The 27,998-nt window shown below is 38.5% G+C and overlaps 2 protein-coding genes across 3 annotated transcripts; one reads left to right on the top strand and one right to left on the bottom strand.

Annotated features, from left to right (window-relative positions):
- Positions 1-21: 21 nt before the first annotated feature.
- On the top strand, positions 22-26,002 carry ANKRD45 (ankyrin repeat domain 45). Of its 2 annotated transcripts, none has more exons than XM_007525210.3 (6): positions 22-112; positions 951-1,301; positions 2,171-2,338; positions 12,593-12,687; positions 17,045-17,183; positions 25,841-26,002. In XM_007525210.3, the coding sequence occupies exons 1-6, from the start codon at positions 79-81 to the stop codon at positions 25,870-25,872; spliced, it is 819 nt and encodes a 272-aa protein (XP_007525272.3). In that variant the 5' UTR covers positions 22-78; the 3' UTR covers positions 25,873-26,002. The 2 variants fall into 2 exon arrangements, with proteins under 2 accessions (XP_007525272.3, XP_016044629.1); XM_016189143.2 differs by lacking the exon at positions 22-112 and adding an exon at positions 119-209.
- TEX50 (testis expressed 50) lies at positions 7,849-9,773 on the bottom strand. Its single transcript, XM_007525204.2, has 2 exons — positions 9,261-9,773; positions 7,849-8,225 (listed from the first exon to the last, which is right to left on the bottom strand). Exons 1-2 carry the CDS (start codon positions 9,582-9,584, stop codon positions 7,959-7,961), a joined length of 591 nt encoding a protein of 196 aa, XP_007525266.1. The 5' UTR covers positions 9,585-9,773; the 3' UTR covers positions 7,849-7,958.
- Positions 26,003-27,998: the final 1,996 nt, after the last annotated feature.

The raw sequence follows: 27,998 nt of genomic DNA, 5'->3' as shown, positions 1-27,998 counted from the left end.
CGCCGCCAGGAGGCGGAGCTGCGTCACCATGGTAACCACGGGGCCTGGGGGCTCGTCTCCTGCCTCTGTGGAGTCGCCATGGTAACTGCTGTGCTGGTGCAATCTGGACGCGGTGAGTTTGGGGTCTGCTTGCCTGCGCCGGGGAGAGTGGACAGGCAGCTTGGACAGTGGCGGCTCAAGCACCAAGAGTTTTCCAAGACCCTTCGGAGGTGCGGGCGAACACCCTTTAACGCCTTGGGGTGTCCTTTCTGGTCCTTAGGCTGCTCTGCTTCACCCTAAACCAGGGGTTGTCCATAGTGTACTCTGTGCTCTAAGGGGACTCCATTTTTGCCTGAACAAAATTCAACTGACTGAATCAGTTCCTCTCCCTAACCTCCCACAAGCCTGTTTGCCTCCCTGCCTTTATTCATGTTCCCGACCTCCCAAATGTCCTTCTCCTTTCAACATCCTTACTCTGATATAGAAGGGACCCTTGTTGGGCAGCCTTTTGAGGACACCCCCCTCCTGCCCACATGAGTGCAGTTTAGATATGACATGCTCACTCTTTACTCTCAAAGACCCTTTCTTTCATTCTATCAGTGCTGATCACTAGTATATTCTCCACTAAACAAAGGAGTGGGAACCTTGACACAGTACTTATGTGACTTGTCATTCTTAGCAACTTCCAAAGAATTCACACTCTAGAGTTAGAAAGAAAAGTCCATACCCTTGTTTTCCCAAGCTAATTCTGTAAATCAGGGCGAGCACTAATCTCATTTCACAAATGAGGAGAATGAGTTCAGACAGTGTATTTACTGATAGTGGGTTTACGGAAAATGACTGAATACATTCTTATAATTCTTTTCATCTCCTTTAAGTATTTTCATTTCACCTATATCGTGTCAGTTTAGCAACCAAGTAAATATATAAATACTGATTTGTTTGAATAGATTTCTTTTTGTCTCAAGTAGCTTTGGAGTTCATGGAGTCAGAAGGCATCCCTAAGTCAGAAAGTTCCGAAAGATCGCCATTTTTGTCACAAGAAGAAGAAGGTAAGGAAGATGAAGAGGAAGGCAAAGATTCAGAGGAAGCAGGCACCGCTAATCCCCTCTTACAGCCTGTTCTCACAGGGGATGTGGAAGGTCTACAGAAGATTTTTGAGGACATTGACAACCCTCATCATGAAGAGGCGATGCAACTTCTACTAAAAGAAGACATCATGGGTAGAAATTTGTTGTATGCTGCTTGCATGGCTGGCCAAAGCAATGTGATTAGAGCTTTGGCTAAATATGGCGTGAACCTGAATGAAAAAACCACCAGAGGTACAGTGTCTTTTTTCTTTCATCAGCCTTAATTATGCTTACTTACAGATGCTGTGCACTAACTTTAAAGTTAGATACAGTTGATTTACTCTATACCCTGCCTGTGCTGTAAGTGTACATAGATTATGAATAATAGATGTTCATCTATGTTTACAGAGCACAAAAAAGTAGTTGAGAACAGAGTTTGTTATTTACAAGCTGTAACTTGGGCAAGATGCCTAATCTTTTATCTCTGTGGCTTCCTCTGCAAAATGGAGACAACAGAATCTCTATGTCCTTAAACAGGCCTAAAAATACTTTTCCTAAAAAAAAAATTAAAATACTTTTCCTCATGCAGTTAGAAGATGGATTAGGTTAAATAGAAGCACATGAAGGACTTTGTACTTAATGGAATAAATACTTGTTTATTCTCTTCTTGAAGTAGTCTTATATGCTTATTTGGCAAGTTAAGTGAGTTATAAATATATCTTGGTGCTGGGTGGTGGTGCACCAGGTTAAGCGCACATAGTAAGTAGTGCAAGGACCTGTGCAAGGATTTGGGTTTGAGCCCCTGGCTCCCTACCTGCAGTGTATGTGTGGGGGGTGTCACTTCACAAGTGGTGAAGCAGGTGTGCAGGTGTCTTTCTCTCTCCCTCCCAATCTTCCCCTCCCCTCTCAAATTCTCTGTCCAAGCAAATAAAATTATAAAAATGGCCACAAAAGCAGTGGATTCATAGTGCAGGCACCGAGCCCCAGTGATAACCCTGGAGAGAAAATTAAATAAGTAAATATATCCTGGACTATAGTAACTGTTCACTATGATTTCCTGCTTCACAAGATAGTCTTAAATGATGTCCATTTTACCTGATAGGCTTCACTTTGTGCATTAGGGTATACACTCTTACACTGTGCAGCAGCCTGGGGCCGTTTGGAAACTCTTAAAACCCTAGTGGAGTTGGATGTTGACATAGAAGCTCTGAACTTCCGGGAAGAACGAGCTCGAGATGTTGCTGCACGGTACTCCCAGACTGAGTGTGTGGCATTCCTGGACTGGGCAGGTAAGGAGATTCACAAGATACCAGCAAACTGATTGGTTTGGTGGGGCTTCTTCCTATGAGCTATAAGCAGTGTTCAGTAAAACAGAGAAATGGTGAACAACGTTTACCCTCTACTAGGATGTTATACTTATCAAAGATAATCCGTAGTCTCTCTTGGTGGTAATATATGTGATCTGCCTTTGCTTTCTTTTTGCTATTTCATTATCAGGCTAGAACATTATATTTAGTAGGAATTGACTATATTGAATGTGTTGAAATTGAATGTACTACAGTCTAGGAATATGTTAGTATATTTATTTACCAGCTTCTAACAATTTAACCAATAATTTTTCTAACATATATGTTCAAGATTATTTTTCTGAGAGAACTAGGCAGAGTGAACCATTCCTTAAAACCTTTTGAGTAATATATTTGATTTCCCAGGTAGGGACATTTGTAATTAAGCTTTTCCAGATGAGCATAATATATAGCTTATTTGAATAATGTGATGCTTTGCCATGTATGACCCATGTTTAAACCCAGCTTCTACCACAATGAAGGAAGCACTCTCTCTACACTCCTCTGTCACTCTAGAAAATAATTACTCTTTTCAAATCACTGTTGTCTATGGTATTAGAATAGTAATTATCCTTATGGTACGAGGTGTAAACTTTTAGGGTGTGAAGTTCTTTTTCTTAATCTAGGTGCTGGTTGCCTGATGTGTTCATTTGTGAAATTTATTGGCTGTGCATCTGAAATTTTTGCATTTTATATGTATGCTATGCTTCAATTAAAAGTCAAAATACTATGTGCTTTTCTCAGTTCTACAGCCCTGTGGAATATTGTTTAGAAAGACATCAGCTGTGTATCTCTTTACCATATTGATATATTCTGTGTAGTTGCTACATTTATTATAGTAAGTTTTTCTAAGTTTCCAGTGTGAGCACAGACTCACTGTAGGTTTATCAGGTGCTTTTTATCTTCCAGACAGCTTTAGAATATGATAAACTTATCCAACACTTTTACGATGTTGGAGAGTATAGGATTAAGGGTTAAAATGACAGAACAGGCATTATGTGAAATGGAGTGATCAGAGCAGGTTGGAGTTGAATAGACCTTGAGGAATGTGTAGCATGTGAATATACAGGGAAGAGGCAGGGCATAGGCAAAGTCCTGGAATGAGTAGGACATGTGGTAAGATTAGCTAACTGGAGAAATAAAGACCTTACCTATCAGTTAAATGAGAAAAATGACTGGTACAATTAATAGAAATAAGGAAATTGAAGGAGGAAACACAGTTGGGAAGAGAAAGAGGAATCATATACTTTATAGAGTATTTTATAGGTCTACATGTACTGAATGTTTTCTGGGGACAGTATTTCTATCAATTTCTTCAATTTATTCTGATTTATTCTGATTAAATCTCTAAGTTAAGAGAAAATAGCAAAGAATTAAATTGAGGCAAAGTTATGAAAGTCACATTAAAATCTATTTTGAAGAATGCATGTGGTACTTCAAAAACACATCCAGGGAAGTATTTTGCTGCAACTTTTCTGAAGAGAAAAAATTTCAGGATCATGGCTATCTAATAGCAATATATAGTTCTACCTTTTTTTTTTAAAATCACTTTCTTCACTTTATTTGATTGTTTAAAACCAAGAAATTGGGAGGAAATGGAAAGATAGAGAGGAAGAGAGAAAGAGATACCTGCAGCACTGCTTCACTATTCATGAAATTTTCCCCCTTCGGGAGTGGATGAGGGCTTGAACCCAGGTCCTTGTGCATAGTAAGTGTGCACTCGACCAGGTGCCACCATCCAGATTCAGGTCCTTATAAGGAGGGTTATACCTAACATTTCCTAGTGATAAGACCATCAGAAGTAAATTCATGTGTTGTTCTAGATCAGTGATGGGATTATAAGTATTGGAGCTCATGATAGTTTATGTAGCTGTGGATTATCAGAATCACTCTATTCTCATTCTGGTGATTAGAAATAGGTCATCTAGGATGATTTAAGGGGTTGAAGAATCCCTAACCCCCCCAAAAGTTGCCTGTATTCCACTGAAAATTCCACATTAGAAATGTATGTAGATTTCAGAGATTTGGAGACATTTTTAAAAAAGTTTTCAAGATACGAGTTTGCTCTTAAGAGAGAGTTGGTTGTCATGCCAGGACTCTGAAGGATCGATATCTTATGGAAATAAGAGTTGAGCTGAAGAAAAATTATCATGAGAAGGGGAGTCTGAAAAGTAGATTCATAAATCAACTTTTGATAATCCACAATAATCTATATAAACTATAAATAATCTATATAAACTAAGTAGGTACTATTATATCACTGGTAGAGACTGCTGAAGTATCTATTACTGTCTTAAGAATTTCTTTTTAGAAGTTTTATTTTTCCTGTCAGATGGGTAGGAGGTTATGTTATAGATCTGGCATATTTTTCTGAGATTTTTTTTCAACTTTTTTTAACCAAATCCTCTGTCCCAAACTTAATCTCCCAGATTTTTTCTTTTCTCCTTCTTCATCTCCGTCTTCTCCTTCTTCTCTTTCTCCTCCTCCTCCTCCTCCTCCTCCTCCTCCTCCTCCTCCTCCTCTTCCTTCTCCTCCTCCTCCTCCTCTTTCTTCCTCTTTTTAAAAAATATGGCAGTCATGTTTTGCTTATTTAATTTACTTATGGGGATTTTCACCTTCACAATTTCACTGTTCCCAATGAACTTTCCCCCATTCCAGTCATAGATAGAAACACCTATCTTCTATCAAAGCAGGAGAAAGGAAGAGATGCCACTTTACTGTTTTAAAGCTTTCCTTTTGCACGATGCCATGTGGTGCCAGAGATTGAAGCCTGAGTCCCCACACATGCTAAAAATACAGTCTACTGAGTGAAAGATTTTCCTGAAATTTTTTTTTCTTTTTTCATCAACAAGGTTATCACTGTGGCTCTGTGCCTGCATGATTCCTTTGCTTCCAGCAAACTTTTTTTTCTCAATTTTCTTTCCCATTTTTCTTTTATTTTTTCTCTCTTATATATATTTTAATATTTTTTAGACAGAGGAAGAGAGGATAAACACCACAGTAGTGTTCCTTTACTGGTGCAGCTTCCTCTGCGCAGGTGCTCCCATGTAGTTACTTGGAGCTCACCTGCTCAGGGCAAAACATACTCTTTGCTGGATGAGTTATCTCCTGGCCCCTCCTGGCAAATTCTTTTTCTCTTTTCATTTCAGTCTTTTTCCCTGCCATTTGATTATTTATTTTCACCTAAACAGTGTTTTGCTCTGGGTTATGGTGGTGCTGGGTATTGAACCTAGGAGCTTTGGTGCTTCGATGTATTTTGCATAACCATTATGCTATCTCCCCAACCCTTTTTTTTTTGGGTGTACTTTTTAATTAATGATTTAACATTGATTTACAAAATTATGAGATAACAGGGGTATAATTCCACACTGTTCTACCACCAGAGTTACAGAACTCAGTCCCCATTCCCTCCATTGGAAACTGCAATAGTTCTCCCAAGATCACAGATATAGGTTGACTTATTTCTTAACTATATTTACATATATTTACCTGGTTTTTTCCCATGGGCCTGCTTTTTATTTGTTTCCTCCAGGGTTATCACTGGGGCTCAGTGCTTGGTCCACTGATCCTGGTGGCCTTCTTTACCATTTTATTAGATAGAAAAGAGAAATTGAGAGGAGGAGGGGAGATGAGAGGTGGCGGGGAGGGACCTGCAGACTTGATTTGCTGCTTGTGAAGCTTCTCTTCTGCAGGTGGGGAGCAGGGACTCTAACCTGGATCCTTGTGCTGGTCCCTGCTTTTTCTTCCTTTCTAGCCACACCTACATCTATTACAACTTCTGAATGTCCTTCCTTCCCCCCCCCCTTCTTCTTTGTCCAGGTCCTGATGGAATTAAGTTTCAGTGCCTTTAATCATCTTCCCCTAATATCTCTCCCCCTTTTGGAGTATGAATCAAAACTCTTAATGGGGTACCAAAAATGGGAGTTCTGGCTTCTGTAATTGCTTCTCCACTGGACATGGGCATTGGCAGGTCGATTCATACCCTCATCCTGTTTCTATCTTTCCTTAGTGGCAAAGGGCTCTAAAGAGGTTGAGATTTCAGGACACATTAGTGGGGTTGTCTGCCCAAGGAAGTCAGGATGGAATCACAGTAGCATCTGCAACTTGGTGGCTGAAAGGCGGTAAGCTATAAAGCAGGACAAATTGTTTAATAAACAGGTATAGAAAAGAATAGGAATAGAACAGATGAGAATAGGGATCTTAGGATGGTAAGAAACTAGAAAGTCTGTTGTAGGTATGTTCCTAGGGGCCCATGACTTTAATAATGTTTTGCTTGAGCTCGATTAGCTCACATGGAAGTAGACTAAAAATATTGTCGGGGAAGATGTAGTCAGAGTTGAGAATAGAGTTAGAAAGCTGAATGAGGGAAGAGAGTAGTTTCTAAACTTGAAGAAAATATATAAGTTCAATTAACTGTTTACCCCATTGATCTGACCTAGGGCCCATATATATTCATATTTAGCACAGGGGCCTGCATAACCTCCAAGTCCCTGTCAGCCTGAGCTTGCAGTCCATGGTCACAGCTGGGAACATCCTAGGCTTCACTCATTTCAGGACCAGTCTTCCTTGAGTGGCACAGTAGGCCTGCCCAGCCTCCCTTCAGAAAGTGAGGCAGTCCCTATCATTGCTACGTAACAGTGAGAGCAAGGTCTTGGAGAGGCCCACAAGAGGGCTTATGATGATTCTTGATAGGAGTGACCAGTGATGGTGGAGAGAGTGGTCTGTTAGAGGTCTAGGACCATTGTACCTATGTGGGAATCTAAGAATTTTTGACCTGATGGGGTGGCCTGGTAGTGGCCAAAAAGACCATCATATTAAATGAGCCAGTCTCTTGCCCTTTTTCTGATTTTGCAGTTCCTTCTTTATCTATTGACCTTAGACTTTCACCCATTTGTTAGAACTTTGTCATTTGTTGTATTCAAACTGGTATTAATTAGGTTTGTAAGGTCTGGCCTCAAGTTAGGGAGGAAATACACCTAGGATTTTAGTAGGGTCGAAGTTAACCATAAGTTTTACTTCATTTACTTGTTTGGTGATTCTAGTAAAGGTTGTAATGGAACAATAATTACCCTTTAGCTAATATATATATTTTTTGCTAGTGTACTTTTAAAAATTGGGATTATTGATCAACTAAAGTGCAATAATTTAACTTTAAGGTATCTTACCAGCAAATGTTTGAAAGAATTTTAAAATACTGATGATTTGTTTGCAAAGTAAAATAGTGAAACTTATACTTAAAAAATAATTCTTGGTACTTCCATGCTGCTTTTGCATTCTGAATAGGAAAGTTTCCTTATAACCACAATTTTTTTCAAAGAAAAAAAAGAATCACACATATTATTTAAATTAATGATTTGTTGAAACATTAAGATTCTATTCTACATGTTTGGTAGCGATTAATAATCTAACATATTTGAGAAAAATACCCCCCCCAATACTCAAGTGAGCGTAGATGCCTTTGGAAATATATTTTCAGCCAAGATTTCAAATTTTCTGTAGAGTGTGTGGCAAGAAAAATCACAGAGGTTCCCAAAGAACCATTTTTATACTCTGATGAATTCACTCAATAGAGTCCTGTTGTGATATTCATTTTGGACAGAGCTGCATATGGATAATCCAGTGTCTTCCTGCTCCTCACTGCCTTCACTTTTTTCCCTCTTATTTTGCCATATTTGCTTTTTTTAGCTGAAGGATGATGGACTGCCTTGTTCAGGTACTTGGTCAACATGGTTACTGTAGCTATCAGTCTGCAGAGTATTTGTTCAATGTCCTGGAAAGACTCAATTTCTAGGCCATTATCAATGGTCTGTATAGTTTCTTGCCTTTTAACCTAAAAGGAGAAAACAAATGATAGTCTATATATTTTTTTTCATACTGGGGTTCAAATTTGTTTTGAGAAATATATATATATGATATGCTACATAGTAAGTCAGTTGTGGACTACATATACAACAGTTGTTTCTATTAATAGCCTAGGTATGTACTGCCCAGGTGTGTGTAATTACACTCTGTGGCATTCATACAACAATGAAATCACCTTACAACACATTCATCAGCATATAGCCCCTTCATTAAGCAACACATGACAACACTTAAATTCCAAATGTCAGTTGTAATTTAGTTATACAAAGGAAAGTTTACTGTATAAAGTTATCCTAGCACTAGAAATTTCCTTACAGTCCACTTAGAAAACATTTGCCAATATTTGTACACTAAGCTTCCCTGGTTATATCTAAGGATTCTAGGAGATCTTTCTTTAGATTCTTCTTATGAATTTTATGAACGAGGCAACTGAGAAATCAAATCACATACCCTAGGGCCCACACAGCTAACTTTACTACCTATCTATTCTATTATATATCACTTTTTTCTCCATGTGTTTCTTAGATTCTTTGAGGGAAAGTACCATGCTTTAGTACTGAGAGTCTTCAAAAATTAGATACTCTAGGGAGCTGGGTGGTGGTGTAGCAGGTTCAGAACACATGACACAAAGCGCAAGGACCAGCATAAGGATCCTGGTTCTAGCCCCTGGCTCCCTACCTGCAGGGGGGTCACTTCACAAGTGGTGAGGCCGGTCTGCAAATGTCTATCTTTCTCTCCCCCTCTCTGTCTTCCCTGCCTCTCTCAATTTCTCTCTGTCCTATCCAACAACAGCCATGACAACAATAACAATAAGGACTACAACAGATGCAACAACAACAAGGACAACAAAATGGGAAAAATGGCCTCTAGGAGCAGTGGATTTGTAGTGCAGGCACCGAGCCCCAGTGATGACCCTGGAGGCAAAAAACAAAATGAAACAAAACAAAACAAAAAAACCAATTTAGATACTCTAGAGATAGTATTTATTTCATCACAAATTTACCTTTCTTTTATGCTTCTTCCACTTCATGCACAGGTAATGTACAGATAAAACAGTCAGGATTAAAAGGAGAATTTCCACTGAAATATAAGTGATGCGTAAACAGCTGCCAAATATATCCAGGTTAGCCAAAATACAATATATTTTATCCACAGGGTAAGGCAGACAGGAAGTTGGAGGACGCTTAAATTTCAGATGAAGTGCCTCATCTGGAAAGATCTCCCATCCAACTTTTGTCCAGGTACTTCTATCACAAATACAAAAACTTTCCATGAAGAAGCAAATAAACAGTAGAGGAAAACTCAAGGATAGCCCTTTTGCAGACATCTTGACTCCTCAATCAGAAAAAAAAGTCAATAGCCAAAAATACTTGTCAAAAAACAAGAGCATAAATGCCCTCAGTGACATGTTGTCAAGGCACATAGTCTCCCTTGTCACCTAAACATATACTGATGAACATTGTGCCATCATCAAGCACTGATTTGTATTGTCATCAAGCACTGATTCCAGAATTTTTGGTGATGTCATCGTCTTTAGTAATACTGCCTCTTGCGTTTTACCAGAATAGTCTGTGCTTTTTTCCTGAAAGATAAAGGCTCCACTTATATTTTGTAAACTTGTACATTTAAAGTGTGATCATACTAATAACATTTTACAGAAGCAATTGACCCACTTCCTAAATTTCCTTTCCCAACTTCCTAAACTACAAGTTATATATTTACTTAGTAGCTACAGCTGCCATCTCATACAACCTATCATCTGCTTATTTTTTTCACTCTGAAATATCCTTCCCATCAAATAGTTAAACTAATACTGAGTTCCTTCCCCTTTTGACCTATGCCCTTATGGTGGTGGTAATAATGTAGCTGTACTTGAGGGTTGAGGAAGTTAGCATGGCCTGTCAGGAGGAAATGAGGTGATGAGGTAGCTGGAGAGATGAAAGATAGGTCTTACCTTTAAGAAACTCACAATCTAGAGGTAGAAGGCAAAAAGCAAGATAGTAGCAATTACAAAAATTACAAGGAAGTCTATCATGAGAGCCAGGGCAAATTATTATGTAACAGTTGTTTGAGCACTTACTCTGACCTGAGGGGTTAGGTGGTTCACAGAATGAGTATTTGAATAAGCTCTGAAGAATGGGCAGAATGTTAAGTGGCAGTGTGGAAAGTGCTACATAAGTTAACAAAGCACAATAATCAAAGAAATCCTGAATAAATACAACAGCAAATATTTATTGAGCTCTTGCGGTGTCCTAAATACTGTTCTAGGAGTTGAGTATAAAACTAGGCATGGAACAGAAAACAGCTGTTCATGGAGCTTACTTTCTATTTTTTAATATGTTGTTTGTTTTTACCAGAGCATTGCTCAGCTCTGGCTAGTGCTAATGCTAGTGTAGAGGATTGAACCTGAGACTTCAGAGCCTCAAGCATGAGAGTCTTTTTGCATAACCATTATGCTATCTCCCCCTGGAGTTTACTTTCTAGTAGGAAGACATGGAAACTAATGTCTGTGTAAAGCTGTACTTTTCAAAACATTAAAAAAAATTTATTGAAGAAATTAATGGTTTACAGTTTATGGTAAATACTTGGTACATGGCACACACAATTTTTAAGTGAAAAAAAAAAAGAAGAAATAGCTTGATGTATTGGGGAGGGGGATTTTCCAAGACTATTATGAGGATTCTGTAGCTCCCCAAGATGAGAGAGAGCTTAAGCTGGTTCTCCTCTGGGGAGCAGTAGCTGTGTGGGGCTGGGAGCCTCCCCTCAACCCTGAGAAGAGCACCTGTGGTCGATCCCTCCCACAGAACTAGGCTTTGTGGCTCCGCTGACACTAGGGTTTTTGGACCACCATTCCATAGGAACCCATTAGGCTGCTCATGCAGACTCTCAGGACCTTGACTGATCTTTTAGGAATCTACATTTTATTCTGTTGTCAGCAGGAAACCACTGATTGAATATTAAGAGGAGTGCCACAATAATAATACTATTGAGTACTCTCCTGTGTGCCAGGGTCTGTACCAGATTTACATGCGTTAGACTATGTTTTTTACACAACAGTCCAATGGAAATCTATGCTGAAATACTTCCGTTTTATAGATGGAGAAACTGGTTAGAGAGGCTAAGGTATTGACATTGTCTGCATGTGTGTTTCCCCTCCAAATTCCTACTGCCCAGTGTATGGCTTAGGAGGTGGAGTCATAAGCAGAGTTTAGGATACAAAGGTGAAACCCTCAGGAATAGGGTTCATGTTCTCATAAAAGAGGCCCGACAGAGTTATGAGGACACAGATCTTAACTGCTGGAGCCTGTGAATGTTATAGGGCAAAAGGAACTTGGAGATCCTTAAATTAAGGATCTTGAGATAGGACAACTATACTATATTAACTACATGAGACTAAATATAATCCCCAAGTGTCCACATCACCAGTGAGATGCAGAGGAGAACTGATACAGTAGGAAGAAAGTGATTTGATGGCGGAAGTGACTTTTGGAGTGATGGTCCCTGAAGTTGGAAGAAAGGGACCAGCAGTTAGGGAGGATAAGCAGTCAGAGTTTGAAAAGGGCATGGAAACAGATTCTCCCTTCAGAGCTCTCAGGGGAAATCAGTCTTTCCTACCCCTTAACTTTAGTCCAGTGAAACTGGCATTAGACTTCTGATCGCTAGAAATGTAAGAAGATAAATTTGGGATGCTTGCACTTATAAAATATATGGCAATGTGATATAGCAGCCATAGGAAACAACTACATCAATGTCTAAATTTTGAACTTATCTATAATGCTCAGGATCTCTATCAAGAGACATAGTAGGTCCTTATTTATTTGAGTCTCTTACTTCTCTCAGGATGTTAAAATTTTATTTAAACAAGTCATAGTTTGTGATGACATTACAAACTTGCTACAGTGGTAGAATTTTAAGTGTGTGTGTGTAACAAAAGTTTCTAAATTTACTTTGAAAGTTCAAGAAGGGTAGAAAAAGTGACAGTTTGTCTATTGGAAATCTTTTTTTTGTTGCTATTGTTGTTCCTCTCCCCAGAGTAGATACTTCAATAGAATATGGTTTCTCAAAAAAAAAAAAAAAGAAGAAGAATATGGTTTCTCTGGGATCAACTGTCATGTTTTATCCTTATTTGTTCCTTAGAAATATTAACACCAATTCTAGGAACACAGCGAATGCACCAAGTTCTGAGTAGTTAAGTGTTACATTTCTTGAAAATTCAGTGAAACCATGTCAGAACTCCTACATACAATCTTTTTAAAGCTCTGAATAGATAATAATGCATTAGAAACTGCTGAGCGTCGTCTTACTATTGTTCATTTTATTGTCTTTACATCTCAGATGCAAGACTAACTCTGAAAAAATACATTTCCAAGGTCTCTATAGGCGTTACAGACACAGAAAAAGGACAACCAAAACTCATTAAGGAGGATAAGGTACTACATTGTGATTAGTGTTTTTTCCAGATGGTTGCCTTGTTTTTATTTATTTATTTATTTTTATTTAATTTCTTATTTATAAAAAGGAAACATTGACTAAACCATAGGATAAGAGGGGTACAACTCCACACAATTCCCACCACCAGAACTCTGTATCTGATCCCCTCCCCTGATAGCTTTCCTATCCTTTAACCCTCTGGGAGTATGGACCCAAGGTCATTGTGGGATGCAGAAGGTGCAAGGTCTGGCTTCTATAATTGCTTCCCCACTGAACATGGGTGTTGACAGGTCAATCCATACTCCCAGCCTGTCTCTCTCTTTCCCTAGTGGGGAAGGGCTCTGGGGAAGCAGAGTTCCAGGACATATTGGTGGGGTTGTCTGTCCAGGGAAGTCTGGTTGGCATCATGCTAGTGTCTGGAACCTGCTAGTTGACAAGAGAGTTAATATACAAAGCCAAACAAATTGTTGACCAATCATGAACCTAAAGGCTGGAATAGTGCAGATGAAGAGTTGGGGGGTCCTCCATTTTGTAGATAGCTAGTAGGCATATTTTAGTTATATTCCAACGGGCCTGTGGCTATACTAGTGGTTTGTTTGTTTGTTTGTTTTTTGCCTGAGCCTGAAATCTGATATGCAGTTGTTTTTTTTTTAATGTCCACTTAAGGGCCTGGGGAGATAGGATAATGATTATGCAAAAGATTTGTATGCCTAAGTCAGAGAAGAAAGAAGAAAATATAGGAAAGGAGGGAGGGAGGAAGAAAGAGAAGGGAGAGAAAAGAATTTACTATGTGCTCAATCATGATACTCTTATCTTCCCCTCTCTCTGTCAGGTCCCCTTCCCTCTCTCTTTTCTTCCATTCTTTAGTAACTACTGGTAAGAGATAAATTGATGTGGGGTTTACAGTCAACGATATTTATACCCCTTTCTCATATTAGGGAGCTACTCTCTTCCCTGATCCAGCTTTCTATTCCTTTTCCAGCCATGACATCATCTCCCCAGACAATAACTTGGATCCACCTGCATATCAGATTTCAGGCTCAGGGGAAAAAAGAAAAAAAAAAATTTAGTATAGCTACAGGCCCTTTGGAATATAACTGAAATATGCCTACTAGCTATCTACAAAGTGGAGGAACCCCCAACTCTTCATCTGCACTACTCCAGCCTTTAGGTTCATGATTGGTCAACAATTTGTTTGGCTTTGTATGTTAAATCTCTTTTCAAACACCAGGTTCGAGATGCTAGCATGATGCTGACCAGACTTCCCTGGACAGACAACCCCTCCAGTGTGTCCTTGAACTCCTCTTCCCCAGAGTCCCACCCTACTAGGGAAAGAAAGAGACAAGCTGAGAGTATGTATCGACCTGTCAATGCCCATGTTCAGCAGGGAAGCAATTACAGAAGCTACAGAAGCCAGACCTTCCACCTTCTGCATCCCACAATGACCTTGGGTCCATACTCCCAGGGGGTTAAAGAATAGGAAAGCTATCAGGGGAGGGGATGGGATACAGAGTTCTGGTGATGGAAATTGTGTGGAGCTGATAAATCTTAGAAATGTAGTGTTGTGATAGATAGTTATAAAATAATAGTCATCCCAGATCTGTGACCTTAGGAGAATCACTGCAGTTTCCAGTGGAAAGGATGGGGACACAGAACTCTGGTGGTGGAAACAGTGTGGAATTGTGCCCTGCTAATTTGTAATTTTGTAAATGGCTAAAAAGAAAGAAGGAAATGTCGTGTTGAATGAAAAATCACCAAAGATTACCAAGAGTTTTATGAAACTAAAAAATGATCACTATTTTTTAGGGGTATATACATATGGGATGAAACTATTAAAAAGGACAAATAGAATACCCTCATAGATGGTGATGGCCTCTTATGGTCAGGAAGAAAGTGAGATAGGGAGCCACCCAGAGTCATATGAACAGCACTACTCTACTTTTTCATCTGAGTAATGTGGTCCACCAGTACTCATCTCACTATTTTACTTTAAAGCTTCCACATACATCATACTCTTGAATATATACATTACATACTTTTAATGTATCAAATTTTACATAAAACTATAGATACAGATAATTGTGAAAAGCAAGTATTTCATTGTTTTTGGTTATATACTAAAAATAGACATGTTCAAGATGTCAAACATGTTTTGTTTTTAAAATTTTTTTTGCATGTCTGTACAGAACTTCCTGTGACTTGGAATTATGATGAAAAGGAATGACTTGTTGCTAACAATGTAGGATATCACTAAGTCTGAGAATATGTTAAGATATGCATTTCACTTGTCATTTGTAAAACACTTGGCAAAAACTCTTAAACAAAATATAGGCAAAAATAGAAATCCATTCAGATATAGCTGTTGCAGCAATTGGATTAGCAAAAAACAAAAAACTGACATAAACATTGATTTGCTGCTAAACTAATTACCATAAAAGGATTTTTAAATATTTGATTATTTGAACTAGTGTATATTATAGTGCTAATTAGAATAAAATGTAAATGTCTAAAGTAAACACCCCTCTCAAGTTCTCTCTATCCTATTAAGTAAAAAGAAGGAAAAGAAAAAGGGGAAAATGCCCACTGGCAGTAGTGGATTCATTGTGCAGGCACTGAGCCCCAGTGATAAATAACCCTGTTGAGCAATAAAATCAAATAAACACACACATACACACAGTATGGACATCTTTCCAGATCTACTGAAGTCTACATACTTTTACATATTACTATTGCTCATTCAGTAATATGAAAGGGGTTTGGGCAGTGGTACACCTGGTAGAACACGTACTTTACCATGCTCAAGTCTCTGGTCCCCACCTGCAGGAGGGAAGCTTTACAAATAATGAAGCAGTGCTGCAGGTCTCTCTATCTCTCTCTCTCTCTTTCTCCCTCTATCCCTCTTTCCCCTCCTCCTTTCTGACTCTATCCACAATAAATAAAAAGCGTTTTTTAAAATAATATGAACTGGAACAGCAGTGCATTGATTAATTTCTCTTTATGACTACTAACCATAGAACAATGAAACATCTGTCACCTGTGACTAGTTAATTAACTTATTAATTAATTTTTGAAGTGCCAGGCCTTGCTCTTGCTTATGTGTGATTTCACAGCTCCTGGACAGATTTTGTTTTTCTCTCCTCTTCCTCTCCTCTCCTCTCCTCTCCTCTCCTCTCCTCTCCTCTCCTCTCCTCTCCTCTCCTCTCCTCTCCTCTCCTCTCCTCTCCTCTCCTCTTCCCCTTCTTTCTCCCCTCCCTTCCCCGCCCCGCCCCTCCCCTCTCCTCTCCTTCCTCTCCTCTCCTCACCTCTCCTCTCCTCTCCTCTCCTCTCTTCTACTCTCTTCTTCTCTCTTTCCTTCCCCTCCCCTCCCCTAACCTCCTCTTCTCTCTTTCTCTTTCCTTTCTTTCTTTCTATGGTTGTTGTTTTATACAGAGACATAGAGGCAGAGAAGAATGAGAATGAAGGAGACCACAATATCAAGGCTTCCTTCAGTACAGCAGAGGCCAGTTTTAACCTGGGTCATGCACATGGCAAATCAGCACACTATCCAAGTGAGATATTTCACCATCCCTGGGAAGATATTTTTCCCCACACTTTTTATTTCAGAGAGAGAGCGAGAAGAGAAGAGAAACACCATAACACTGCTTTACCATCTATGGAGCTTCCCAACTGTTGTGGTGTTCCCATGTGCTGGGGCTTGAACCTCAGACTTTGTGCATTGTAAGATGCACATTCCTACTCAATGAACTGTCTCCTGGCTGCACAATAAACATCGTTAATCAATACCAGTTGTTTACTACACTCGTGGAGAGGTGGCTCTTTGGTAGAAGTTAAGAGATTTTCGGTGTAGCAGAGCTCTTCTTGCATTTCCTGCACTTCTTCCTGTGAGACATCTGAGAGGGGAGAAAGAATCAGAATTATCTATTGAATTGCACATGGCTTATAGCATCCAACTCTTCTTTTCCAGCATTTGTAAGCATTTGTTTTCATCTCAGGGCTCAATGAAAAGAATTAGGAAGTAGGTATAGAATGGCCTAAGACTTGACTAGTTTGACAATATGAATTTTAGTATTCTCCTATTCTACTACTCTTAGAGCTCTTTTGCCCAGGATAGTAGCCACTGGTGACTCATGAAGTTTTAATTAATTAAAATTTGAATTAAATTTTTGGTTCCTCAGTCATGCCTGGCACTTTTCTGGTCTAAATAGCCTGTCAAAGTATATGGCAGGTGGGACTGTGTGGTGCAAATGCAGATATAGAGCATTTCCCTCATCTCTCTGATGAGCAGTACTGGCTTGGAGATACTGGGGAGTTTAATTTTTCAGTAAATATATGGAAAATTAATGTTTCTGTTTCTAGAACACCATTCTCAGTGCATGTCGTATGAAAAATGAGTGGTTGGAAACCCATCTGGAAGCTTCCATTAAAGAGATTTTTGAACAGAAACAACAACTGGAAGATATTATTTCTTCTGTCTATGCTAAGATAGCCATGCCACGTAAGTTTTGGGTAGAAAGTGGTTTGAATGTCAGGGTTGATGAAAATTTGACTTACTGCTATTATTTCTGAAACTCTAATTTTAACAATATTCATCAATTAGTCAATAACCTTGATAATAGGCACTAATATATAACAACTGCCTGGTTTAATTAATAGTTTCAATAGTAATAAGAAACAATAAGTTCTTTCTATAGAAAATAACTAATGCTAATTTCATCATTACCATGGTATAATTACATTTTATGCAATTTACTATACCTTTGACATTGAGCAGTGATTTTCAGCTAGTAAGATATATCCTGAGAGGGGAGAGAATCACAGAATCGAAGAACACTTTCATTACTATAGCTTTGTAGTTTGATAAGCCTGTTATGAGAATACTCTTGTGAACGGATATGATCTCAGAATCTAGGTGGCAATATCTGTTTCCAGTGAAGAAGCAAGTACAGAAGCCAGAACTCCCACCTTCTGCACCCCATAAGGAATTTTGGTCAATACTCTCAGAGGGAGAGAAATGTTAGGGAGATATGAGTAGAAGGCTCAAACCCCAATTCCATCAGAATCCTCTAGACAGAAAAGGAAAACAAAAGGAAGGACGTTCAGAAGTAATAGCTGTAGGTAGAGCTCCAGTGGCACAATTGGTTAGCACACAGTACATATACAGTTGTAGGTATGACTAGAAAAGAAGAGAAGGCAGGGCCATAGAAAAGATAGGCAAATATAGAAAAATTTAGATAGATAATTATAGAAATAATACTCAACCCCTATCTGTGATCTTGGGAGAACTACTGCAGTTTCCAATGGAGAGAATGGGGACACAGAACTCTGGTGGTGGGAACAATGTTGTCTTATAATATTAAATCACTAATAAAACCTAGGTAGTAGCCGTGCCCAAAATTAAAAGTTTTTAAATCTGGATTTATTGATATATAATTCTTAGACCATAAAATTTACTATTCTAAAATGTGAAATTCGTTGGCTTTCAGTATATCCACCACTACCTAATTTTAGAATGTTTTGCCACCCAAAGTAAAGACTATCTTCTACTTACTTCCCATTCCTTCCTCCCACAAACCCCAAGAAACCTATAATCTTTTCTCCAACTCTGGGGATTTGTCTGTTCTGAAAATTCAATGAATCTAATCGGTGACTCATATGTGTTGTAATATTGACAACTATTCCTTCTCATGGTTGATGTGTCTGTCGTCCATTATATGACTTCAGGTTAATATATTCATTAGTTGGTGAATATTTGAGTTTCCACTATTTTGACTATTATAAGTAATTCTGCTGTAAACTTTGGTATATAAATTTTGGTGTGACTACCTGTTTCTGTTTTTCTTACATATGTACTTTTGAATAGTCCTTCTGTGTCTAACCCATTGAGAAATTGCCAGACTGTTTGTTATACTGCCCAAAGTAGTATATGTGATAATCCCATTGTCTCTACATCATTATCAACATTTTGTTTTTAATTGACCATCTTATTTGTTTGTTTGTTTGCTTGCTTTACCAGAGCACCATTCAGCTCTGGTTTATGGTACAGAGGTTGGAACCTGGGGCTATGGCACCTCAGGCATGAGAGTTTCTTTGCATAGCCATTATGCTATCTACTCCCACCCCATCTTGTGTATTTTAGTATGATTTTTATTTTCATTTCCTTAATTACTAAGGATGCTATTTCTGCTTTCATGTGCTGTCTATTGTATATTTTCTTTGGAGAGATGTCTATGTGAAGCTACTGCCTTTTATAAAGAGACTTGTCTTTTCATAGTTGAATTTTAAGAGCCCTTTGTGGGGGCCAAGGTAGTGGCACACCTGGTAGAATGCACATGTTACTATGCACAAGCCCCTTGTCCCCACCTACAGTAGGTGTTTCATGAGCAATGAAGCGGTGCTACAGGTGTTTCTTTCTCCCCCTCGACTTCCCCCTTTCCTTTCAATTTCTCTCTGCCTCTGTCCAAAATAAATAAATAAATAAATAAAGTAGTTTTTAAAAAAAGGTTCTTTATGTATGTTGAATACACATTACTACATATATTATTTGAAAATATTTCCTTTCATATTGTGATTTGTCTTTTGCCGTTGATTTTTGTGTCCAACCTATTGATTTTCTTTTGTTTTGTGAGCTTTCAGTATTACATCTAGGAAGTGTTACTTAAGTCAAGGTTTCCAAGAATTGCTTTTATGTTTTGTTGTAAGAGTTTCATAGTTTCAGCTTATATTTAATACTGTAGTCAGGTTTGAATTATTTTTATATGATGTGAGGCAGGGGTCCAACTTAATTCTTTTGAATGTGGCTATCTAATACCAAAGATTTTTATGTTTATCAAAAGGGACTGATGATTTAAAGGTTCAAGTACTTAAAATTGAGTATAGGTAAGGGGGGAGAATATGCTTTGCAGCTGTAAGTAACATCTATCAAACATACACATAACACACTCCTAGGTCCCAAATGGGAGATAGAAGTTTTATAACATCTCTGTATTTAAGGAGCCCATCCCACCTGTCTGTGAGTACACATGCCTACTTGACAGGCAGAGACACTAACTGCTATACTAGTGAGAAGCTGAACATGCCTACTTGAAAAGCTCAAGCATGAAAAAGGAAGTATCATAAAGAAAGGAATCACTTGAAAGAGGATGAGTGGCTAAGGCAGATTATGACAGGAATTTTTTCCATTATTTTATTTATGATTAATAGTGGTTACAAGACTGTAAGATTACAGTGTATAGTTTCACACTGCACCCACCACCAACGTTCTTTTCCCCCATGTTCCCACCTCCCAATGATAACCACAGTTTCTTACAGTCTTAGAACAGTTCTTTTTCTTTCTTTTTGCAAGTTCATATATTTTAGTTCTCTAAATGCCACATATGATGGAAACTGTTAGTTGCCTTTCACTTCTTCTTTTGCTAAGAACAATCACCTCCAGTTCCATCCATTTTGTTCCAAAGGACACAATATCACTCTTTTTGATTACAGAGTTGTGTTCCATGGAGTATATATCCTAGAAGTTTTTGTTAAAAAAAATTTTATTTATAAAAAGGAAACACTGACAAAAACCATAGGATAAGAGGGGCACAACATAGAAGTTCTTTAGTCATCTGTCAATGGGCATTTTAGCTGTTTCTACTCTTTGGCTGTTGTGAACAGTGAAGCTATGAACACAGGGGTGCATATGCCCCTTGGAATTAATGGTTACATATCTTTGGATAAATGCCTAAGAATGGTCTTGCTGGATCATAAAATGTTTCCATGTTTATTAGTTTAAGGACTCTCCATATAGTCTTCCAAAAGGGCTTCTCCAGGTTGCATTCCTACCAGCAGTGTATCAGTGTCCCTTTTTCTTCACAGCCTCTTTAACACCTAGAAGTTCCTGTTTTGTTGATGTAGGCCATTCTTACAGATTTGAGATGGAATCTCAGTGCAGTTTTAATTCATACTTCTTTAATGATAATCAAAGTAGAGCATTTCTTCATATTTATGACAGTAATTCTTGTACTTTGAAAGTACAACAGAATGAGACAGGTGAAAATTCGGGAACTAGAGGAGTAGATGGTCTCTCATCTGATGCTTGTCGTTGAGTCTATGTTAAGGAGCTCTAGAAATAACAGTTGGAAAGTTAAATTGTGAGTATTACCTACATTGTAAGCATACAAATTCAAGCTGTGTTTTCAGGGCAATGGTTACATTAAAGGATTTGATATAAGAGAAACAAAGGATTGAGTTGCAAGTTAATAGGAGTGTACATAAATATCATTCCCACCACCAAAAGACTCTGTCCCATTCTATCCTCCCCCTCCCCGCCCCAGTGAAGCCAGACATCCACCCTCAACCTCCACCCAGAGATTTTTACTTTGGTGCCATACTCCAAATTCAGTCAAATCCTGCTTTGAGTTTCCCTTTCAGTTCTTTCTCAACTTCTATTTATGAGTGGGATCATCCCATACTCATCTTTGTCTTTCTGACTTAGCTCACTTAACATAATTCCTTCTAGCTCCATCCAAGATGGGCCAGAGGAGTTCATTGTTCTTAATAGCTGTGTAGTATTCCATTGTGTAAATATACCACAGCTTTCTCAGCCATTCATCTGTTTTTGGGCACCTGGGTTGCTTCCAGGTTTTAGCTATTATGAATTGTGCTACTATGAACATACATGTACACATCTTTTTTTATTTATTTAAGAAAGGATTAATTAACAAAACCATAGGGTAGGAGGGGTACAATTCCACACAATTCCCACCACCCAATCTCCGTTTCCCACCCCCTCCCCTGATAGCTTTCCCATTCTCTATCCCTCTGGGAGCATGGACCCAGGGTCATTGTGGGTTGCAGAAGGTAGAAGGTCTGGCTTCTGTAATTGCTTCCCCGCTGAATATGGGCGTTGACTGATCGGTCCATACTCCCAGTCTGCCTCTCTCTTTCCCTAGTAGGGTGGGTCTCTGGGGAAGTGGAGCTCCAGGACACATTGGTGGGGTCTTCAGTCTAGGGAAGCCTGATGGCATCTGGAACCTGGTGACTGAAAAGAGAGTTAACATACGAAGCCAAACAAATTATTGAGCAATCATGGACACAAAGCTTGGAATAGTGGAGAGGAAGTGTTAGGGGGGGTAATCAATGCAAACTCTAGTGTACTTCTGCTTTCAGGTATATATTTTGCAGTAGTTTACGGATACGTGTGAATATATGCTCTCTCTCACAGAAACTGGTGTATATCTAGGTTTTGGGACTTTGTTAGAAAGTGAACCACCTGAGATGAAATTAGAGTATACTATGAAAGGAAAGGTCTCACCCGAGTAATGAAGCTGAAGGGTTGTCATTCCACACGTGAAGTCTCTGGACACAGTCTGAGCTGAAGCATGTTGAGGTGGCAATCGTTGTGTTGGTTAGGTTGTGATCGGCAGATGCAATATTATTTGATATGGATTGGGAGAGGCATACGGGAAAGTGGGCCCTATCCAAGGGTTCCAGGACTGGGGGAAGTAGAGGCTCTATAGTGGAGATGTGAGGTTCCTGCTGTCTTAGGGTTCAAAAAGACAATCGATAGTTAATGTTATCATCACATTATTTGGTAATTGGGTTAACTTTGAAAAGTCCTTCTGTTAGGGTTTGCTGTACAGTACCCAGTATCTTGTATATAGCTGTGCTATTGGTTGCTTCTGATCTACTTAGTCTAGGCTTTTGAGAGAGTCTGCATATTCAGTTTGTGTTTTGAAAAACTTCAAGACATACAATTAATTTTCCCCCTCTCGTATTAATTAACTAGTGATTTATATGACTACATTTTACTAGGAGTGTACATAAACACCATTCCCACCACCAAAAGACTGTGATCCATCCCTCCCACCCACTCCCACCCCCCACTGGCCCAGGAAGCTGCATGTCTACCCCTCACCACAGGGTTTTTACTTTGGTGCCCTACTTACAATTTGGTCAGGTCCTGCTTTTAGTTTCCCTTTCAGATCTTCTTCCTCAACTTCTGTTGATGAGTGGGATCATCCCATACTCATCTTTATCTTTCTGACTTAGCTCACTTAACATAATTCCTTCTAGCTCTGTCCAAGATGGGTCAGAGAAGGTGGGTTCATTGTTCTTGATAGCTGCATAGTATTCCATTGTATATATATATACCACAACTTTCTCAGCCACTCATCTGTTGTTGGGCACCTGGGTTGCTTCCAGGTTTTAGCTATTATGAATTGTGCTGCTATGAACATAGGAGTACACACCTCTTTTTGGTTGGGTGTTATGGATTCCTTGGGGTATAACCCCAGGAGAGGAATTACTAGATCATATGGAAGGTCCATGTCTAGTCTTCTGAGAGTTTTCCAGACTGCTCTCCACAGAGGCTGGACCAATTTACATTCCCACCAGCAATGTAAAAGGGTTCCTCTGTCCCCACAACCTCTCCAGCATTTGTTGCTGCTGTCCTTTTTGATGTATGCCATTCTTACAGGAGTGAGGTGGTATCTTAGTGTTGTCTTAATTTGCATTTCTCTGACAATCAGTGACCTAGAGCAGTTTTTCATATGTTTGTTAGCCTTTTGGATCTCTTCTGTAGTGAATGTTTTGTTGATATCCTCTGCCCATTTTTGGATGGGGTCATTTGCTTTTTTGGTGCTAGGTTTGCTGAGCTCTTTATATATTTTGGTGATTAGTTTCTTGTCTGATGTCTGGCATGTGAAGATCTTCTCCCATTCTGTGAGGGGTCTCTTTGTTTGTTTAATAGTTTCTTTGGCTGTGCAGAAGCTTTTCAATTTGATGTAGTCCCATTGGTTTGTTTCTGCTTTAGTCTTCCTTGCAGTTGGGTTTGATTCATCAAAGATGTCCTTGAGGTGTAGGTGGGAAAGTGTTTTACCAATGTTTTCCTCTAAGTATTTGATTGTTTCTGATCTGACATCTAGGTCTTTGATCCATTTGGAGTTGATTTTTGTTTCTGGTGAGATAAAGTGGTTCAATTTCATTCTTCTGCATGTTACAACCCAGTTTTCCCAGCACCATTTATTGAAGAGAGCCTCCTTTTTCCATTTAATCCTTTGGGCCCCCTTATCAAAGATTAGATGTCCATAGGTGTGGGGATTTATTTCTGGGCTTTCAATTCTGTTCCACTGGTCTGTGTGTCTATTTTTGTTCCAGTACCATGCTGTTTTGATGATGCTGGCTTTATAATATAGTTTAAGGTCTGGGAGTGTGATGCCTCCATTTCTGTTTCTTTTCCTTAAGATGGTTTTGGCAATTCTAGGTGTTTTCATGTTCCAGATAAATGATTGTAGTATTTGTTCTATTCTCTTAAAGACACTTGGTGGAACTTTGATGGGTATTGCATTAAATTTGTATATGGCTCTGGGGAGAATATTCATTTTGATGATATTTATTCTTCCAATCCATGAGCATGGGATGTCTTTCCATTTCTTGGTGTCAGTTTCTATTTCCTTGAGTAGCAACTCATAGTTTCCAGTATATAAGTCTTTCACTTCTTTGGTCAACTTTATTCCTAGGTATTTGATTGATTTTGCTGAAACAGTAAATGGGAGTGATTTCTGGATGTCTTCTTCAGATTTAGTGTTTGCATAAAGAAATGCCACTGATTTTTGTACATTAATTTTGTAGCCTGATACCTTGCTATATTGCCTAATAACTTCCAGTAGTTTTCTGCTGGATTCTTTTGATTTTTCTATGTATACTATCATATCGTCTGCAAATAGTGAGAGCTTGACTTCCTCCCTTCCAATCTGTATTCCTTTGATTTCTTTCTCTTGCCTGATTGCTATGGCAAGAACTTCCAATACTATGTTGAAGAGTAACGGTGACAGTGGACAGCCCTGTCTAGTGTCCGATCTGAGGGGGAATGCTTTCAGCTTCTGTCCATTGAGTATGATGTTGGCTGTAGGTTTGCTATATATAGACTCCACTATCTTGAGGAATTTCCCATCTATTCCCATTTTTTGTAGAGTTTTGAGCATGAATGGGTGTTGGATTTTGTCAAAGGCTTTCTCTGCATCTATTGAGATAATCATGTGGTTTTTGGCTTTGCTTTTATTGATTTAGTAAATGACATTGATTGACTTAAGGATGTTGAACCAGCCTTGCATTCCTGGGATGAATCCCACTTGGTTGTGATGAACAATCTTTTTGATATGTATCTGGTTGGCCAAGATCTTGTTTAATATTTTGGCATCTGTGTTCATCAGAGATACTGATCTGTAGTTTTCCTTTTTTTTTTTTTTTTTGTTCTGTCCCTATCAGCTTTTGGTATCAGGGTGATGTTGGCTTCATAGAAGGTGGAAAGGAGTATTCCTGTTTCTTCAATCTTATGGAAAAGCTTAAGAAGTATGGGTACTAACTGTTTCCTGAATGTTTTGTAGAATTCATTTGTGGAACCATCTGGTCCAGGACTTTTGTTGTTGGGGAGGTTCTTAATAATGGTTTCAATTTCTTTGTCTGTGATTGGTGCATTTAGATTTTGTAGTTCTTCTTGGTTCGTGTACACATATATTTTTGGTTGGGTGTTATGGAGTCCTTGGGGTATATCCCTAGGAGAGGAATTATTGGGTCATATGGAAGGTCCATGTCTGGCCTTGTGAGAGTATGGTCAGACATTCCCTGCAGAGTGAACTGGAAGAAGTGAGTACAGTAATGTCCAAGCATGACATGAGTAAGAATGGAGTTACAGATTTTTGGTTTTCACTTTCTGCCCTGATTCCCCTCAACTGTTAGCACTTCTCCCCCCCACCCCCGCCATTTCTCCTTCCTTACCAGAATTCCCCTCCAAGGCTCTTAGCATCTTACACATTCATATTCTAGAAGTGTTAGATTTCTGTGTGACCACTTGAAATGTTTCCTTGTTTCATAATGCAGGAAATAAAGATAGATAAAATAAAGATAGATCAAGCAGTTTATTCAAGGATACTCTACTCCAGTGGTAAAATTAGGAATAGTAATACAGGTTAATGAAAAGCATGGCCTCTCAGCTTTGAATGTTAAAAAAATGGGTGCCACTTGAATGAACATACCAACACAATGTTTCAGTGAATGACGGATTAGACTGGGACATGCTATTTTATTCGATATCCATCATTTAAAAAACTGGCTTCATTTTTTTAATGTTAAAAATGAATAGATGCAATTTTTTAAAAATCTGCTTCCTTTCAGGTCAAATGAAAAGTGCCAAACCTATATCCTAAACTGTTATCAGAAGTCAAGTTCATTTTTCAGAAGACCACATTTTCTTCTACTGTTTATAAAGGCAAACCTAGTCATGCCAGTTGAAGTTAAGGAAATAGATGTGAGGCCTGATAAAATGTGTGAGTATGAGATTAAGTCACCCTTGTTTTGCTTCCCCCCATTTGGCTTATTTGTGTGGAAATCTGGTCTAACCTCTGCACCTCAGGTGCACCCTGTTTGAGTCCCTCTTGCCTCCTTATAGAGGGATCACTCATCAAGATTATCTGGCTATTCTAAAAACTATTTGAGAATCAAACAAATTTGTGTGTAACTAAGGCAAGAAATTTTCACCCAACTGAGGAATTCTACAAGAAAAGACATATTGTTTGCAGCCAGGGATGTGGTACAGGAGCAGATCAGGAAACTTGCACACAAGGCCCTTAGTTCAGTCTCTGGCACCATATGTGTCAGAGTATTGCCTTGATATTCTCTCTCTCTCTCTCTCTTTAATGGAAATAAATCTTTGAAAATATATAACAGACATATTAGGTACTTCCAGAATAAAAGTGTGTTCTTTCTCTTTCAAAAGAGAAGCTATGGGGTAACGTTCTAAGCAAAGAAATATTAAAAGTGGGTTGACGAGGACCCTCTGCTCATTCAGTTATGACTCTTTAGGTACAAATTAAAACATATATATAAGTCTCTTAATTAAATTTCTTATTTCTGTATCTTTAATTTCCTTTTACCTTTAAATCAATGAGCACAAATCTTGTTAGTACTTTATTATTTAGATTTTCCTTACTCTATAGGTTTGACAGTATAGATAACTAGACTAACTTTTCCTTCTAGACTATTTTATAATAGTCCCTAGGTTTCAAATATCATTGTTGATTCCATACTAATGACTTGGTATGTCATTTGCTCTAGTTTACCTAATCAAAGCCTGGAAACTTTTACTACTCTATGACTTTCTGAAGTAGTGTTATAGAGAAGAAAATTATATATATATATGTGTGTATATATATATGGTGGCCATTTGTTGTTCCCATGACTTTATTTTATTTATCCTGCCCTAAAAGTTTCTCATTATAGGGAGAAAACAAAATAAATGAGCAATACAGTAGTTCCTTGTCAGATAACATTTTCTCACTCATACATTTGAGATATAACTGTTTTAAATTTGTTTCACAAACTTTAAACATCTTGAGATCTTTTTGATGTAAGAACAATTCAGTTTCAGTTGCCATAACCAAAAGAACAGAGTGATAACAGTTACTTCCTATGTGGCAGGTCCATTGAGTATGTATGGAGTAATGCAAAGAAGGAGGCCTATGCTCACTCCATTTCTCTTCACAGTATATATTGTTGTAAGTCCTCTGTCATTAAGTGCTGCAATAATTTGGGGAATGGTCAGGTTTCATTTTTGTTGTTTCTACTATAGTCATTCAATTTGGAAGCCTTGCTCTTGACTATGACATTACTTTCTAGGCATGTGGCCTTGCTAACAGAATCTACTTGAGTCAATTATATGGTAATGGATGGAAGCTCAATTTTTGGTGATGAGTATAATGTAGTAGGTATAGTTATTGGTAATGTTATAAACCAATGTTATGTTTTCCTTTAAAAATTTCCATTATTAAAATTCTAGAAAAGAAAAGACATTTAAAGCCCAAAGAAAAGGGAAGCTATTATCTCAGTATAAGACTTTAAGTTGAATAAATCTAGCTCTTTCTTATTTTGTTGTACTACACTGGGACAAAGTAGGGCAGACTGCTCTTTTTTAGGTTAACATGATGCCCCAAGTTACAAAGGGCTGACCATTTACTCTAGTAATGTGCTAATTCACACAGGAGGAAATGATAGGCTGATAAGATGATAGACTGTGTTTTCCATGATAACCTTATCTCCCACCTCATATGTTCTTACATGTTGAAGAGTCTCTGTCCTCTCCTCCTTAATCTGGTCACTCCTGTGATTACAGTGGAAGTTAATAGTATGTGATCATAAAAAATCATAAAAGGTGATACAGTTTCCACCTAGTGCTTTTGATATATATATACTCCTGGAAACCAGCCCGTAGAGAAATCCATTGTAGTCAGGAACTGAGACCTCAGACTACACACCTGTCTGAGCTCCAGCCAGCAGT

Source organism: Erinaceus europaeus, chromosome 9 (genome assembly GCF_950295315.1).
Source record: "Erinaceus europaeus chromosome 9, mEriEur2.1, whole genome shotgun sequence".
In the NCBI taxonomy this organism is placed as follows: Eukaryota; Metazoa; Chordata; class Mammalia; order Eulipotyphla; family Erinaceidae; genus Erinaceus; species Erinaceus europaeus.
This window is presented reverse-complemented; position numbering and strand designations above follow the sequence as displayed.